Source organism: Rhineura floridana, chromosome 5, assembly GCF_030035675.1.
Source record: "Rhineura floridana isolate rRhiFlo1 chromosome 5, rRhiFlo1.hap2, whole genome shotgun sequence".
In the NCBI taxonomy this organism is placed as follows: domain Eukaryota; kingdom Metazoa; phylum Chordata; class Lepidosauria; order Squamata; family Rhineuridae; genus Rhineura; species Rhineura floridana.
In genome coordinates, this window is record NC_084484.1 from 80,667,758 (window position 1) to 80,682,071 (window position 14,314).

Sequence of the window (14,314 nt, forward strand, 5' to 3'; positions counted from 1 at the left end):
CTTTATTCTTTCCACAAAAAGTCAAAGAGAGGTTTCAATTCTTTAAGAAATATATCTATCAATTTTTTTTTCCAGATAAGCATATCGATTAATCCATCTCATTACTAATTATGATAATCTTATTGTCATAACCATAGTCAAAATAAACATTTCAATTAATCCATCACATCAGAATCTGTTAGGTTCAATAATTTCAGTAGCCATTGTTCTATTATCTCTATTAGTTCCATTTTCCATCTTCCATCTTCAGTAATCTTGTTAAGTCCAGTAATTTCAATATCCAATCTTCCATTATCAGTATTCCATAATAATCTTGCTGTCAAAGCCATAGTCATATAGTAAGAGTCTGATGGGGATTACCTCTATCCCAAATATTTTCTTGCCATCCATTCTGAATAGGTTGCTGAAATACTGCTGTAAAATCATATCTCTGTTCTTTTTTTCAAAATACACTGGGTCATCTCTTAAAAGTTTTTCCATTGTCACATGGCTGCAGATAATTCCATAGATTTTCTCTATATTGGGCTCCATCACATCATTCCAGTCCAGAAGATTATCCATGCCATTGATAACTTTATCTCTAGAATCTTCATTCATTTCTTCAGAGATAACATTGAGTTCCAAACAATAGATTTTATTTCTAAAGTCCATAGACTCCAAATCTTGTTCCTGTTCCACGTTGGTTCCAATCTCCGGGATCTCCTCTCTCACAGGGACCCCTATTCCAGTCTCCAGGGTCGCCTCTCTCACAGGGACCCCTGTTCCAATCTCCGGGGTCTCCTCTCTCACAGGGACCCCTTCCAGGGTCACCTCTCTCACAGGGACCCTTATATCTTTAATCTCCTGCTTCATTTTACTCAATTCAATTTTCATTATCTCAATCTCATCCATTATTTTCTGAAACATAGTTATTTCCAGATTTTCAGCCACTTTCTTAATTGCCATTTTAAAAGAAAAATATAGGAAAACCACTTCTTATTTCAGCAACAATTGGGTTAATACTCCAAACTTGGTGACATCACAGTATAAACAGAGCAGACAGCCTTATCTCTCCAATAGTTAAGTAAACAAAATGCAGTTCCCAGGATCGAAACAATTAATGGCAATCGTCAAGAAACAGATTCGTCAAAATAAAATAGACCAAAAAGAGAGTAGTCTCAAAACAGTATAATATTTTTCAAAATAAAAATCTGGAATAGAAATCCCTCTTCTGTGTATATCTTTAGAATGCAAATCCAGGACAGCTTTTTGCAACAAAAACAGAGATAAGCTATTAATTAGTGCGTAGCAGAGAGAAGTTATGGCTCCCCAGTGAGATGTCAAAAACTGATCAATCTGGCAAATCTCTTTTAAACAGCAACAATTTAAGTCAAGTAAAAGAAAAATATAGAAAGAAGGGTGCTTGCCTGTTAGTGCGTTCTCTCTTAGAAGATAAGGTGAACGTTCGCTTTATCAGATAGAGCTTGCTGTTAAAAATCCGTCCCACCTTCGTCGGCTGGACCTCGTCCCATAAATTAATGAGATCTGGTCGTCCCAACAAAAATAGGCTTTGAGGTTAATCTCTTCGTTTCTCCCTACCCGGGAGAAGTTTAATCAGTCAAAAAAAAAAGAAAAAACTGACTGATATATCTGAATAAGCTTCTTTTGAGGCAGGAGCCCGTCTCAAAAGCAGGCACAGGCTAAGTCACCCTTCCCGGAAGTCCCGCTTTCTCCTTTCCTCTGAAGGCTCCAACATCCCATGAAAATCTGCTTCTAGGAGTTGAGAAATCCATAGGGATTATGTGTGATAATGGTTTGTAGGTCTGCAGATGGAAGGGAAAGTTAGCAGAAATGCCCCCTACCCTGTCTGAACAGAAGAGAAACTGAGTCCAAGCCAACAATTACATTGTCTAAATGCACTGTTAAATGGCATGAAATGTACCACATGAGTGTTTTCATGCTTCTTTAGAACCAGTTAATTGAATATGAATGCCTTTACTTTGTGAAGGGCCTGTTATGGCTCTGAATGTTTAGAAATGTTTTTAAAAAATAAAGTTAGTACAGTTAAATAATTAATTTCAACCCACTGTTCATATCAGATTAAGACTGCAATCTTAATCCCACTTGTCTTGAATTCACTGAGTAGGCATGGTTAGGATTGCTTTGTAAAGTAGTATCTTGCCCTTGCTGTGGCCTATAATTATATTTTTCTCTAAATGTTGTTTGGCTCAAATGTAGCTCAGTCTGTACTGAGAGACCATCAGAGCTTCTTCACATGATTTGACTATTTCCACAAAACCTCTAAGAATTTTTTTTCTTTAAAAGTGAGATGGAAAAAAATTAAGGGCCACATCAGACAATAAATCAAAGGAGGAGAATAAAATCTTGAAGAACTATGGATATGTTTTATTGTCACTGTGTTTTCAGCAATGCTTTTCTTCAGAAGGAATTGTTGTTATTGCAAGAGAAGTGTATCCCACCTATCTATCTTCCATAATGTGCTCTTAGTGGTCTGTCTTTCCCAAGTGTGTACAGACTGTGCATGTCAAGGATTCCACTGGTCCCTCAGCCTCACTTCATGTAAAACTGCCTTCCTTAACTCTTCACTGTCACCAATTCACACAGAATACCTTTTTAAACCCTGAAGTAGCATGTGTGGAAGGCTTTAAGTGTGAGATGACACCTCTACTGGGACACAGTATAAATCTTAAATTATGTTTGTAGGTTTATTAAAGGGATATTATTTATAAAAGGGAATACTGTTACTTATTTGGGGCCTTTAAAGGTGCTTGTTGACAGGTTCTAAAGACTTGCAGGGTTTCCCAACCTTTGACCCACACATGTTGCTGGACTGCAACTCCCATCAGCCCCATCCAGCATGGCCAATGGTCAGGAATTATGGGAACTGTAGTCCAGCAACATCTGTGGCCCAAAGGTTGGGAAACCCTGCTCTAGAGATACCGCTGATGTCACTAGCCTTTATGTGGCTCTCCCTTCAGGCCAATTTCTCTATGGCTGTGAACACATTAGTTGCCAGAGCAAAGCATTTCCATTGGCCATATCTAGAGAGGAAATGAGTTAATCAGCTGATCAGCTGCAAAATCTCTTTGAAGCTAATTTTTTTAACAAAACATCACACTCAAGCTGCTCTCACCAAGTGTTACAGAAAAAAGGGGTAGGATTTGACTAGCATTGTGTGCCCCCATTTTCAGAAGACAGAGGTAGAGCAATGGAACCGGCAGAACAGTGAGGAAGTTTCTACCCTAAGCCTCTTCCCCAACCAATCACTCCCACAACCCAGTCCAGCTACTGGGGCCAATCTACCTCTACCCCAAAGCTCCTCTGGTTGTGCTCCTGACTGCTGGGACAGTTTAGCCAGTGTTATAAACACACACACCCTTGTGTCACTTCCCTCTGACAACACCATTTTTCAGGACAGCCTCTCAGATCATCTCAGTTACTGGCTCCCTTCTGATCTTCACGTGACAACTATTAACACGCTGGGTACTGTGTTAATATATAGGCCTCAGTTAGTCCCTCAGCTATTCTCATCAACCAACTCCTCACTCCAACTCCCACAGTCCACCACTCTCTCCAACTGCTAACCCTGACTGACAGTTAACTCCCTAACAGCACCTTCAGCCAATCAGAAAGAATTTACCTTTTCTAGGCCCCACCTAACTAGAATATTAAAGCGGTGTCTGTCTCCTCTCAGAACCTGTTGCCAGGCAACCACTGCCAAGCAGGCTTGCAACAATGTACCAAAACAAGGCCTCAAGGCAGTCACAGAGGTCATACAACATTTCTTAAAACACAAACACATACATAGCATTTCTCCACAGTGCACAAGAGAGATTTGTTCTCAACTTGGAAAGCATTCCCATATCAAATCTACTTCGTGGACAAACAAAATGTACACATCAGATAACAAGCTTCTAGCCCAGCTATTCTGTCTGATAACTTTCAGTAGAAGAACTCTCAGTCTGAACTATGGTAATGTTAAAAGAAGCAATCCTCTGTGTGAATCACGAGATCATGCATGAATCACGAGATCCATGTACAGTATACATGGCTACACTTTTGAATCATATCTACTGTATGTATTCTATCCCCATTATTTCCCCATTCAGACTCTGACCCACTCTTTTCATTTTGGATCACTTGAGGTCCAATTTAAATTGAAGTCCAGTTTGATTCTGAGTAAGAATTCTGAGCTTTGACTCACAAATCAGACCAATGTCCTGGCCTGCCAAAACTAACTCCATTCCTCAGAGCCAAGCTATGTCATCCAATGTGTTACACTAACATTTTTTTTAATTTTCTTTTTTTTGCCAGGTGTGCAAAGGGTGAATGGGGACATATTTGCCTCCTCACTCTTGGGGGGACTTGAGCTCATATCTCCTGCTTCCTAACCTCACATTGTGTGGACTCTCCTTCCTCCCTTTTAGAATGCACTGCACTCATAAAACAGTGCTCAGAATAAGCTTTTATGGAACTGAATCCCTGCTTGTAAGGATGTCTGGAGATTGGCTATACTGGGGGTTGTTGCTAGCTGTGCCACTGGGCTGATGAAATGGGAACACTGTGGCATTGTGTATGTTGTGTGTGCAGCCAGTGATGCAGGGGTATGTGCAGAATATGCACTTGTTATTATGAGTTCATTGGCTGCCTCTATACATGGACAGTATACGGGTGTTATCACCAGCACAATCCCTGATTGATGGGCTATGGATTTTTTCCCCAAGGATACTGGGGAATATCTGACATTTTTATGCTGGTTTAGGATTTTCTGTGTTGTTTTTTCCTCTCCTTCGGGACTAAACATGCATAGGATGTGACAACTGTATCTCTTTCTCTCTTTTTCTCTCTCCCCCCCACATGTAATTAAAAGTATACAATATCACTCTGTCTTTACCTTTACCTAAATCAGCATGGCTAACCTGTGCCCCTCCTGATTTTGTTGAACTACAGCTCCCATTCCTGACTACTGGTCATGCTGGCTGGGACTAATGGGAGCTGGGAGTCCAACAACATCTAAAGGGCCACAGGTTGCCACCCTGACTTAAGTGGGGGCAGGGATCATTCCGAGCAGATTTTTTATGGGAGAGGCTAACCACAGTAAACATGATCCAGATGGTGAATGACTCACAGGTCATAATTTCCATCTGAGGTATTTATTTATAAACTTATAAAAAGTTCTACAGGCCTCATATCTCAGGATCTGTCTAAAACCAAAACTGAGCAAGCAAGCTGTTCCTACGTTTATTAAAAACATTCCGAAACTGATTCCTCTCTGTCCACTCCTCCAAACAAAACAGATGAGCATGTCTCTGTATCTGCTGGAGTTCAACCTGTTACAAAGAAGCTAAATTTTTGCCGGGACATAACCCAGCATAACCTTTGCATGTAGAAGGTCCAGGATTCATCCCTGGCATGGCCAGGTAGGGCTGGGAAAGACTTCAGACTGAATTCTCATAAAGCTACTGCCAGTCAGTATCGACAGTACTGGGGTGGATGGATCATGGAACAATGGTCTTTGGTATAAGGCAGCTTCTGGTGTTCCTATGAAACTGCTACTCTAAAGCTACTATACTGAGCTTCCTTTTTTGAGCAGAGCTAATAGTAGCCTCTGTGAGGCAATTTAGCCTGGGGCCCTGGCATGGGTTTCTTCACACACACCCTTTCCTCAACACCACTTCCCTGACCAAGTTGCAGCCCTCCTCCAGTGGCTGCTTTGAAGTAAAGACAAAACATGCTGGAAGATGTCAGGTGTATCTGAGGTGGTCCACACACCAGAGTATTAATGTGCACATGGGTCACACAGATCCAATTTTTCCATGTGCATTTTTGTGCACTTTCATTTGTCCATGAGTGCTTTCAACTGAACTCTATCTCACTGCTTCCCATCTACACTAGGAAGAATAGTTGATGAGATGTATTTGCACTGTGGGTTGTTGTTCTCTCCCCTCAGTGAGTACTTGGCCACCCCGCCTGAGTTTTGGAAACTTGATGCCCATTGAGGGTATTCACAGCAAGTATTTGTTTACCTGTGTGCACGAGATACACATTTTCTGACAAACCAGACTCGCACAAAATGGCAGGTTAAGTGTGTGTTGCCCCTAGCCCCACCAGCAGCCCACTGGGGCCCACCAAAAAAATGCCTTGCCAATGGAAGTAGGGTGTGTGGTGATAGGTGGCATCAGGGACAGCCCTATGATAAATTGTACTCTGGGCAAGGAGTGCCTTTGGTGCTCCCACCCCCATGGTCAGTTTTGCATCCAGAGTGTTTATGAGGCTGAGTGGATGTTGATGTTGGGGGCCCTGCTGCTGCCCTCTACAAGGACCCATGTGTGTGTACAAAGCTGGGGAGCACATGCCAGAATTATTGCATGCATGGACTACATCTGAGAAGAATTCTCGCCTGTAACAACTCCTTGTCTTGGAATCAGCATGTAGAACCTTGAAAGAAAAAGGTTATACTGTTTTTTTGCCACCCCAGCTCACTGCAGACTGTTTAAAAAAGCAGCCACTGAGCTCAGCTTGGCACCTGGGGCAACCGTCCACCTGGCTCAACCTTAAGAATGGCCCAGAGTGGCAACCTACAAAACATTACCACACATTAAAAAAAAAATCCATACAATGCACTTTACTAGCTCCAGTTAGGTGATTTTTTGTTGGATTTCCCCCCTTACCGCGTTATCTACGTATCATGAAAATTCTAGGTAAATGGGGCGGGATGGGGGAGCGTGGACTGCCCCTTGGATGAGGACATCGTGTGGAAAACATGCGCCCATGAGATGCATCGGATCCACTTTAAACTGCCGTGTGTATACACAGCCTTAGTTGTGAGGGCACATTGCTAAACGGGATGATTATGGAGGGTAGCGTTGGCGGATGGCGAAGAGGGCGGGCATGAGACAAAGGCCGTCTCAGTACCAGAGAGAACAGTAACGTAAGGGTTGTTTGCTCCTTCAGGTGGCGATCTCAGCCCTGCCTTGCGGCTCAGGCCTCGATGAGTCACAAGTTTCCGTACAGCATCAGTTCCTGGAAAGATGAGGTAAGAGGTGAAGGAGAAGAAATGGGGGAGGAGAGAGAGCAAGCGGAGGGAGCAAGCGGGGGGGGGGGGGGTCAATGAATAACTTGTGATTGGCTGAGAGGCTGAACTGGCGGGACCGCAAAGGGTTATAAATATGAGCTGTTCGCAGGGCACTCGGCGTTAGAAACAACTGGGCTTTGTTTGGTTGTGTGCTGTTTCGCTCTGAGTGCTGTTGGGGGATGCTGGCTGCCTGACTGTGCCGCAGCTGCCATCGCCGCGCCCGGGACGCGAATGAAGAAACTGCTTCTCCTGCTCTTCAACTATCGGGGACTCACGCGAGGCGGGGGACGCAAAGGGAAACGCCGTCGAAAATGGCCTCGTTCCATATCCGTGCCGCGCGGCCCGAGGACTGTGCCGACCTGCTGCGCCTTATAAAGGTATCAATTATTCTGTGTCAGCCGGGTCACCGCAAACAGCCCGAGCGCTGGGGAAAAAGCAAGCAAGCAAGGAAACTGTTTGAATAAAGAAAGTGAAAATCAAGTCACTCCCATTTGCCTCCTTTTGCTTTGAGCCGCTGGAAAGGTTTTTTTTAAAAATTATGCATATAATAAAGCTTTTATTTGAGCAGAGGGCGCCGTCCTGCAAAAAAAAGAGAGAAAAGGTCGTGGCGGGAGGTGAGGTGTGTGTGAGAGATAGGAAGGATTTAACGCTTTATCTTTACAGCCAGAAGGGCTGATTAGCCAGCCATGCCAAACTGGTGTATTTTTATCAACCGCCCCCAAGCGTCGTCGGACTTTAAAAAAAAAGCATTGGGTAAAGATGGACTAAGATCCTCCATGGCGCAGAGTGGTAAGCGGGGGTAACGCAGCGGAAAGCTCTGCTCACGGCCGGAGTTCGATTCCAACGGAAGGAGGAAGTCGAATCTCCAGTAAAAGGGGTCGAGGTCCACTCAGCCTTCCATCCATCCGTGGTCAGTAAAATGAGTACCTGGCATACGCTGTGGGGTAAAGAAAGGCCGGGGAAGGAACTGGCAATCCCACCCCATATATACGGCCTAGTAAACGTTGCAAGACGTTAACCCTAAGAGTCGGAAATGACTCACACTACAAGTGCGGGGACACCTTTACCTTTAAAGATGGACTAAAGACAAGGGACTGGACTACAACACTGTTCTATTAGGTGTTCTATATAAGCCTGCACCTGCTTTAGGCTGTTTGTATAGTAGAGAGAAATAATATTATCTGCCGCTTGTATACAGGCGGGCCCTGCTTATATGGCGGGTTCAGTTCCAGACCCCCGCCATAAAGCAGAAATCACCATAAAGCAGAACCCCATTCACTATAATGGGCTGCATCGCGCAAAATGTCACAAAAGAGCAAAAAAATCTTTAAAATTGAAAATGAAAGCCACCGCATCAGCGGAACGCTGTAAAGCTGGGCCCTACTGTACCGTTGATACACGAACTTAGATGGCAACCCTACCCATATGTATAGTTTACTTGGGAATGCGCCCCATTGAATAGAGTGGGACTTGAGAGTAAACAGGCCTAAGTTTTCACAGTTTGTCACTACGGACAATATGTTATTCTGTATTTTTGATCTTTAAGAGAGTCTGCACACACACACACACCCCTTGTGCCTTTGTTATCACATACTGCATAAGGGCAAAGGTAGAACCACTTAGGGTGGGAACTGTTTGTTCTGCAGCTGAAATAACTTCCTTCAGAGCACAGACACCTTTGCCCTCCTGAGTTGGCAAAACATCCTCCTGTTCTTGTGCAATAGGCTGCACACAGCTTCTACCCTCTGCACAAGCTACTGCTGTAAAGGGGGGGGAAAACAGCAAACCCTAGCAGCTGTTCACCTAGCCCAATTCCTTTGATATGATGCCATATTAGATAAAAACATTGAGGAACAAATCTTTCACACAAGAAACTTTCCCAGAGGTTTAGCCTAAACCTACTTTGGTTTAATTTAAATTCATTGGATTAATTATTGTTCACTCTTCCTGATATTTTAAATATCTAAAACATAGGTCAGAATAGCTCAGTTCCCTGCATCCTTATTTAGAAGTAAGTCTCACAGTCTTCAGTAGGGCTCACTTTCACAGAAATGTAAGGGTTGCTGCCTTAATCTTCTTTGGGTAATTTCCTCAGCCCCTTCACAGTGTAGAATCTATACTGTAGATAATCCATTATCTGTATAGTTCTCTATCGAATTTTCACTTCTGAGAAGAGTAGCATTATACATACTTAAAATAAAAATAAATTGGTTTTTCTGTATAGTCCATTGTCCATGGAATAAGAAAAAGTACAAAAAGATACACAAACAAAAGTTGGTCCAGTAAAAGATAAACATTTGTGCTTTGTTTTGGGCAGGAGCTTGCTAAATACGAAGAAATGGAGGATCAAGTAGTACTGACTGAGAAAGGTAATAATATAAAAGTAGACTACCAGGACAGTTTTGTGACCGTTCAACCAGGAGATAGGAAAATTTTAGCTAGATAATCCATTTTCTGTAATCCTTTAGATCTGCTTGAGGACGGCTTTGGAGAACATCCTTTCTACCACTGTCTCGTTGCAGAAGTGCCAAAAGAACACTGGACACCTGAAGGTGAAACTTATACTATATTTAGTTTGTTTTTTAATTATAAAAGAGCAGATATAAATAACGACAATGCTTGGGATTATAATGCAAATGGCTCTAGCTATACATCATTGCAAGGGTGGATGCTAAAACTTACTGAAATATGAAAATGGTATCTCTCATTGTTCTGCGTTGCTGAAGATCACGGAAACAGGTATAATTGTGTAAATATATATATACTGTAATTCCACTTAGTTACATGGTTGTTCTTGTTTGACCCTAATTTACCACTATGTAATCCTGTTGAATCACATGTTTTCTTTAATTTGTCCCCAATCTTCAGGTTACAGTCTCTAGCTTCGCCATGTACATGGCCCTTCCGTGTACATGGATGGGCGGGGAGGTAACTAAAAGATCCGTTACACAATAAAGTAGATGATCATGATATATGAGGTAAGGTCTCCAGGGACAAATCCTATTCCCAAACATTTACCTCAGAAAGAAAGAGAAAAAAGCATATACAAAACACTCGGTAGATCAGAAATCCTGTATATAACTCTGTTCCTAGGAACACATATAACACATTGTATGAAAATAAAATCCGATTGGAGTTCTAAATACGGATATTGACTAGGATGTGGTAAGGAAAGGATTACAAGTTGCAGTGACCATCTGTTCCCTTTGCAAGTACAAGTGTGGAAGAAAGAAAGCACTTGAATGCAACCCCTAATACCTTGTAATGTTCAGATTGGAAAAATATAGTTTCTGCTTTGCTCTCAGCTATCAAACATGAGACAATGCTGTGGCTTCTTTAAAAAAGTGATTGCATTGTAAACAAATTGACACAAATTAACTTGGAAGACAAACTTCAGGGGCTTTTGCTTTGGGAGTTTTGTGTTCCAAAATGTAAAAGGAAGCAGAGTTGAGATAATTGCCACAATATTCTGATCTGCCGTGTAAAATTGTAGAAGTCTGAACTGTTTTCCAAAGTGGTTATCAATAGGGTATATACAGAGACTCTAGCAGAAAGCTGTAATTGTAGTGTAATAGTTGACACAATTTGTCAGGTGTTGCAATTATGCAACACCTGAGTTATGTGCAAGAGCAACTTGAATTATGGCCAAAAATATTATGCTGGCTTTGAGGCCTTTCCAAGATGAACTTTACTTGCTAGGAATCCCTGTCTTACTTGGACTTCAGTTTATTAGTACGTTGACTGCTAAACTTGGCCTATTGCAGCATAAGATTAATTTTGCATGTTCAGAATAACAATTTTGACATAAGCATGTAATACTTTAAATATACTAACGTTGCTTTATTAAAAAGGTACTCTATATGTATGTGTGTGTATGAAAAGTAAATATATTTTGTTACAGGCTACAGTATTGTGGGCTTTGCTATGTATTACTTTACTTACGATCCATGGATTGGAAAACTGCTGTATCTTGAAGACTTCTTTGTGATGAATAAGTTCAGAGGTACCATTTAAATTTTAAGGAGTATCTTACAACTAAATCAGATGCAAGTCTTCTAAAAACATGACTAATAAAATGGCAATTTTATTTTTAGGTTTGGGCATTGGTTCAGAAATTCTGAAGAATTTAAGTCGGGTAAGTAGATGATACAGCAGAATTCTATTTTTTAAAATAGCCATTTAACCAAACTCACACTTAATACAGCTGGAAAATTATTCTAGCCAGGTTGTGCAATGCCCATAGATAAGTATTAAACTGATTGATCTCACATAAATACTAGTATCCCAATATATACAAAAAATAGATTCAATTAAAAGCACCAGATGTCCCAACACAGAATATTTTTGACAAATATTTTCAAAAGAAAATTGTGGTATCTCTCAATATGCTGTATTTACATATCCCTCTCTTTCTGGGTTGGATACATGATGCTGCCTTCTTTGTGACAGCCTTGCCCACAAGAGTCGTTTACTAATGATGGGTTCAGATGACCAATTCACTTGGGGAACATCCTATCAAATGAAATATAAGCAATAAGCTGCATGCCCCAAAATGATGTGACTCAGTCCCATGCAGCTTATTTCATTGAATCGTTCTATAGCATTAGCACACAATTTTGTTGGAATTTCTGACTATCCATAAGTTGCAATGTCCACCAGGTCATTCAGATATTTTGGGTTATGGTGGTCTTTTCCTCAGTTGCCTGTTGATGTTATCCTGCAAGCTACCTTCATATTCAAGGTTGCAAAGATGCACATTGGGAATGTTTTTTGACACTACCCTGGAATTACAGATTTTTGAGTTTTCTAGTGAACTGCTGCTATAGGGAGCATGGAGAATAGTTCAAATAGGGATTCAGTGAAGCAACATGACTGCTACTGCATCATGCATAACCAATTCCACGTCTTAATACACAGGAATACTACCTTAATTTTTCCTGTCCTGTTTGCTTTCTCTAGATGGCTGTTAAATGTCGTTGCAGCAGTATGCACTTCTTAGTGGCTGAGTGGAATGAGCCTTCCATCAGGTTCTACAAGAGACGAGGAGCTTCTGACCTGTCATCTGAGGAAGGGTGGAGACTCTTCAAGATAGACAAAGAGTACTTGATGAAGATGGCAACTGAAGAGTGAGGAGTTGTCAGGATAATAGCCATTTCCATCCAATAATTTCTCTTTGTGTCTTCCTATATTGTTTTCCATCTATGTTGTAATGAAATAGTTAATATGGACCCTAATTCAAAAGCTTTATTACCAGTGGCATAAATATGATTGTTTGCCAGAGTTTTGGGACTCCAATCCCACAGGCAGTGATAGAGAGTCAAGTGATTTGCCTGTCTCCATCCTCCCATTTAGTACACTTGTGATCCTAAAATGTATATTGTATATAACTTCATTCTGGTAAGTGTCATTCAAATGTGTACAGTGTACACACTGGTAGGGTTTTTTCTTAATTATTTGCATTCATAAGAAAATAAACTGGTTTTCATGTTGGTGACCACAAATCTGTAGTCTTTCATTCAGTGACTTTTTGCTGCACTTGGTGATACTGTACTAGTAGTCCCATGACATTTCAAGCATTGGGGTAAAGGCTCCAGCCCTTCCTCCCTTGCTGTAGCTTCTCATATCTGTGGTGCAGCCAGCTGTGCCCCTTGTTAACCCATTTGTACCAACACCAACTTGAAGAACTGTCAAGGTGCTACTGGACAGCTGGACCATCTGGATTTCACATAGACCAAGAGGATGATGCCTAGAGGGATTACAGTTGCCTGGCAGCAGTGTGAAGATGAGGTGGGAAATGAGGTCTTCTCGTTGGCCCCTTGGGTATGTCAGGTTAGATTGCAGCAGGAGGTAGTGGGTAGACCAGATATGACCATACAGTCTACCCCAGCCTTCCTCTTGTATTCACTTTCCTGGCATACCTGTGAGTGTTCTGACTATTCCTTCTGTTACTTTGACATCACCTCATCTAGGTCCCATGCTACTTAAAGACACACTGCCTCCCCCACAGAAGCCAGTTCTGAGCATATTCTCAGTCTTGAGTGTATTTACATATGCAACAGATAGCCTCAAATAGCTCTGTTTTGCATATTGGGAAGCAAGGCTGAAGATACTAAGTGTACCAAGGCTGCACAATCACAGTGATGGGGCATGACCTCATAAACTTTAAAAAATAGGTAAAATTCTGCCACAGTCCAACAAAGGGATGAGAACTTCTAGTCTAACAACAACTGCAGGATCACAACTTCCATTAGCTCCAAACAATTCAGTCAACTGACAGGGATGATGGGAGTCGGCATATATGCCACCCTGGGCTCTTGTTGGGAGGATGGGCGGGATATAAATCAAATAATAAAAATAAATATTGTAAACATTTAAAACAAGAGGGTGTGAGAAACTAGTTTCCTAGTTTCAAATACAAAGGCACATTCAGTGAAAATGACAAGCTCAGTTCATCAAAAGAACACTTCTGTTACGTAGTATATTATTGGGTGCAAAGTCTCAGCCACAAACCAAGCCTCCCTGAAGCACCAACAGCTGAAAGAGGCAGAGCCCTGCATGCAACTGACTAAATCATTAACACTGTCTAGTATACAAAAAACCTTGAAGCCTGAGTGAATTTCTAATTATCTATTGCATTTGTATACTGCCCCAGATAATCGGTCTTATCCAAGAGTGTCTGGAGCTGGCCTGCCACCACTCGTTCCAGGGCCTTGCCCAGGAATGGAACATTTGCTACGGGCCTATAGTTAATAAGATTTTCTGGGTCCAGGGAGAGTCTCTTCAGGAGTGGTGCCTCTTTCAAGCAAGCCAGGGACCACCCCCTCTCACAGAGAGGCATTAATCACTTCCCTGGCCCAGCCGGCTGTTCCATCCCTGCTAGCTTTTATTAGCCAAGAAGGGCAAGGATCCATAACAGAAGTGGTTGCACAAACCTGTCCAAGCACCTTGTCAACATCCTCAAGCTGTACCATCTGAAACTTGTCTAAGAAATTGGGACAAGGCTGTGCTCTGGATACCCTGCTTGATTCACCTGGTATAACGCTGGAGTCTAAGTCCTGGCAGATGCTAAAGATTTTATGCTGGAAGTTTCTAGAAGTGTTACATAATTTTAGCTGTACTATATTCGCTAGAGAATACCTTGGTCAAGTCTTTCAATTTCTCTGAGATCATGAGCACACCACCATTTCTCTCATTTTATGCTTTGTAGACATGCTGTTCAGAAGATCTTGAATAATAAAT

At 41.8% G+C, this 14,314-nt stretch overlaps 1 protein-coding gene across 1 annotated transcript; it reads left to right on the forward strand.

The window, feature by feature from the left end:
* The first annotated feature begins 7,173 nt into the window (after positions 1-7,173).
* On the forward strand, positions 7,174-12,576 carry SAT1 (spermidine/spermine N1-acetyltransferase 1). The gene is made up of 6 exons (XM_061627313.1): positions 7,174-7,452; positions 9,393-9,444; positions 9,544-9,627; positions 10,977-11,078; positions 11,170-11,210; positions 12,035-12,576. Exons 1-6 carry the CDS (start codon positions 7,387-7,389, stop codon positions 12,203-12,205), a joined length of 516 nt encoding a protein of 171 aa, XP_061483297.1. The 5' UTR covers positions 7,174-7,386; the 3' UTR covers positions 12,206-12,576.
* The last annotated feature ends 1,738 nt before the right edge of the window (positions 12,577-14,314 follow it).

Excerpts from the sequence above, each read along its gene's own strand:
- SAT1 (XM_061627313.1), top strand. The coding sequence starts at position 7,387 with ATGGCCTCGTTCCATATCCGTGCCGCGCGGCCCGAGGACTGTGCCGAC. Across the intron at positions 9,445-9,543 it reads AGTAGTACTGACTGAGAAAG|ATCTGCTTGAGGACGGCTTT; the intron begins GTAATAATATAA and ends GTAATCCTTTAG. Across the intron at positions 11,079-11,169 it reads TGTGATGAATAAGTTCAGAG|GTTTGGGCATTGGTTCAGAA; the intron begins GTACCATTTAAA and ends TTTTATTTTTAG.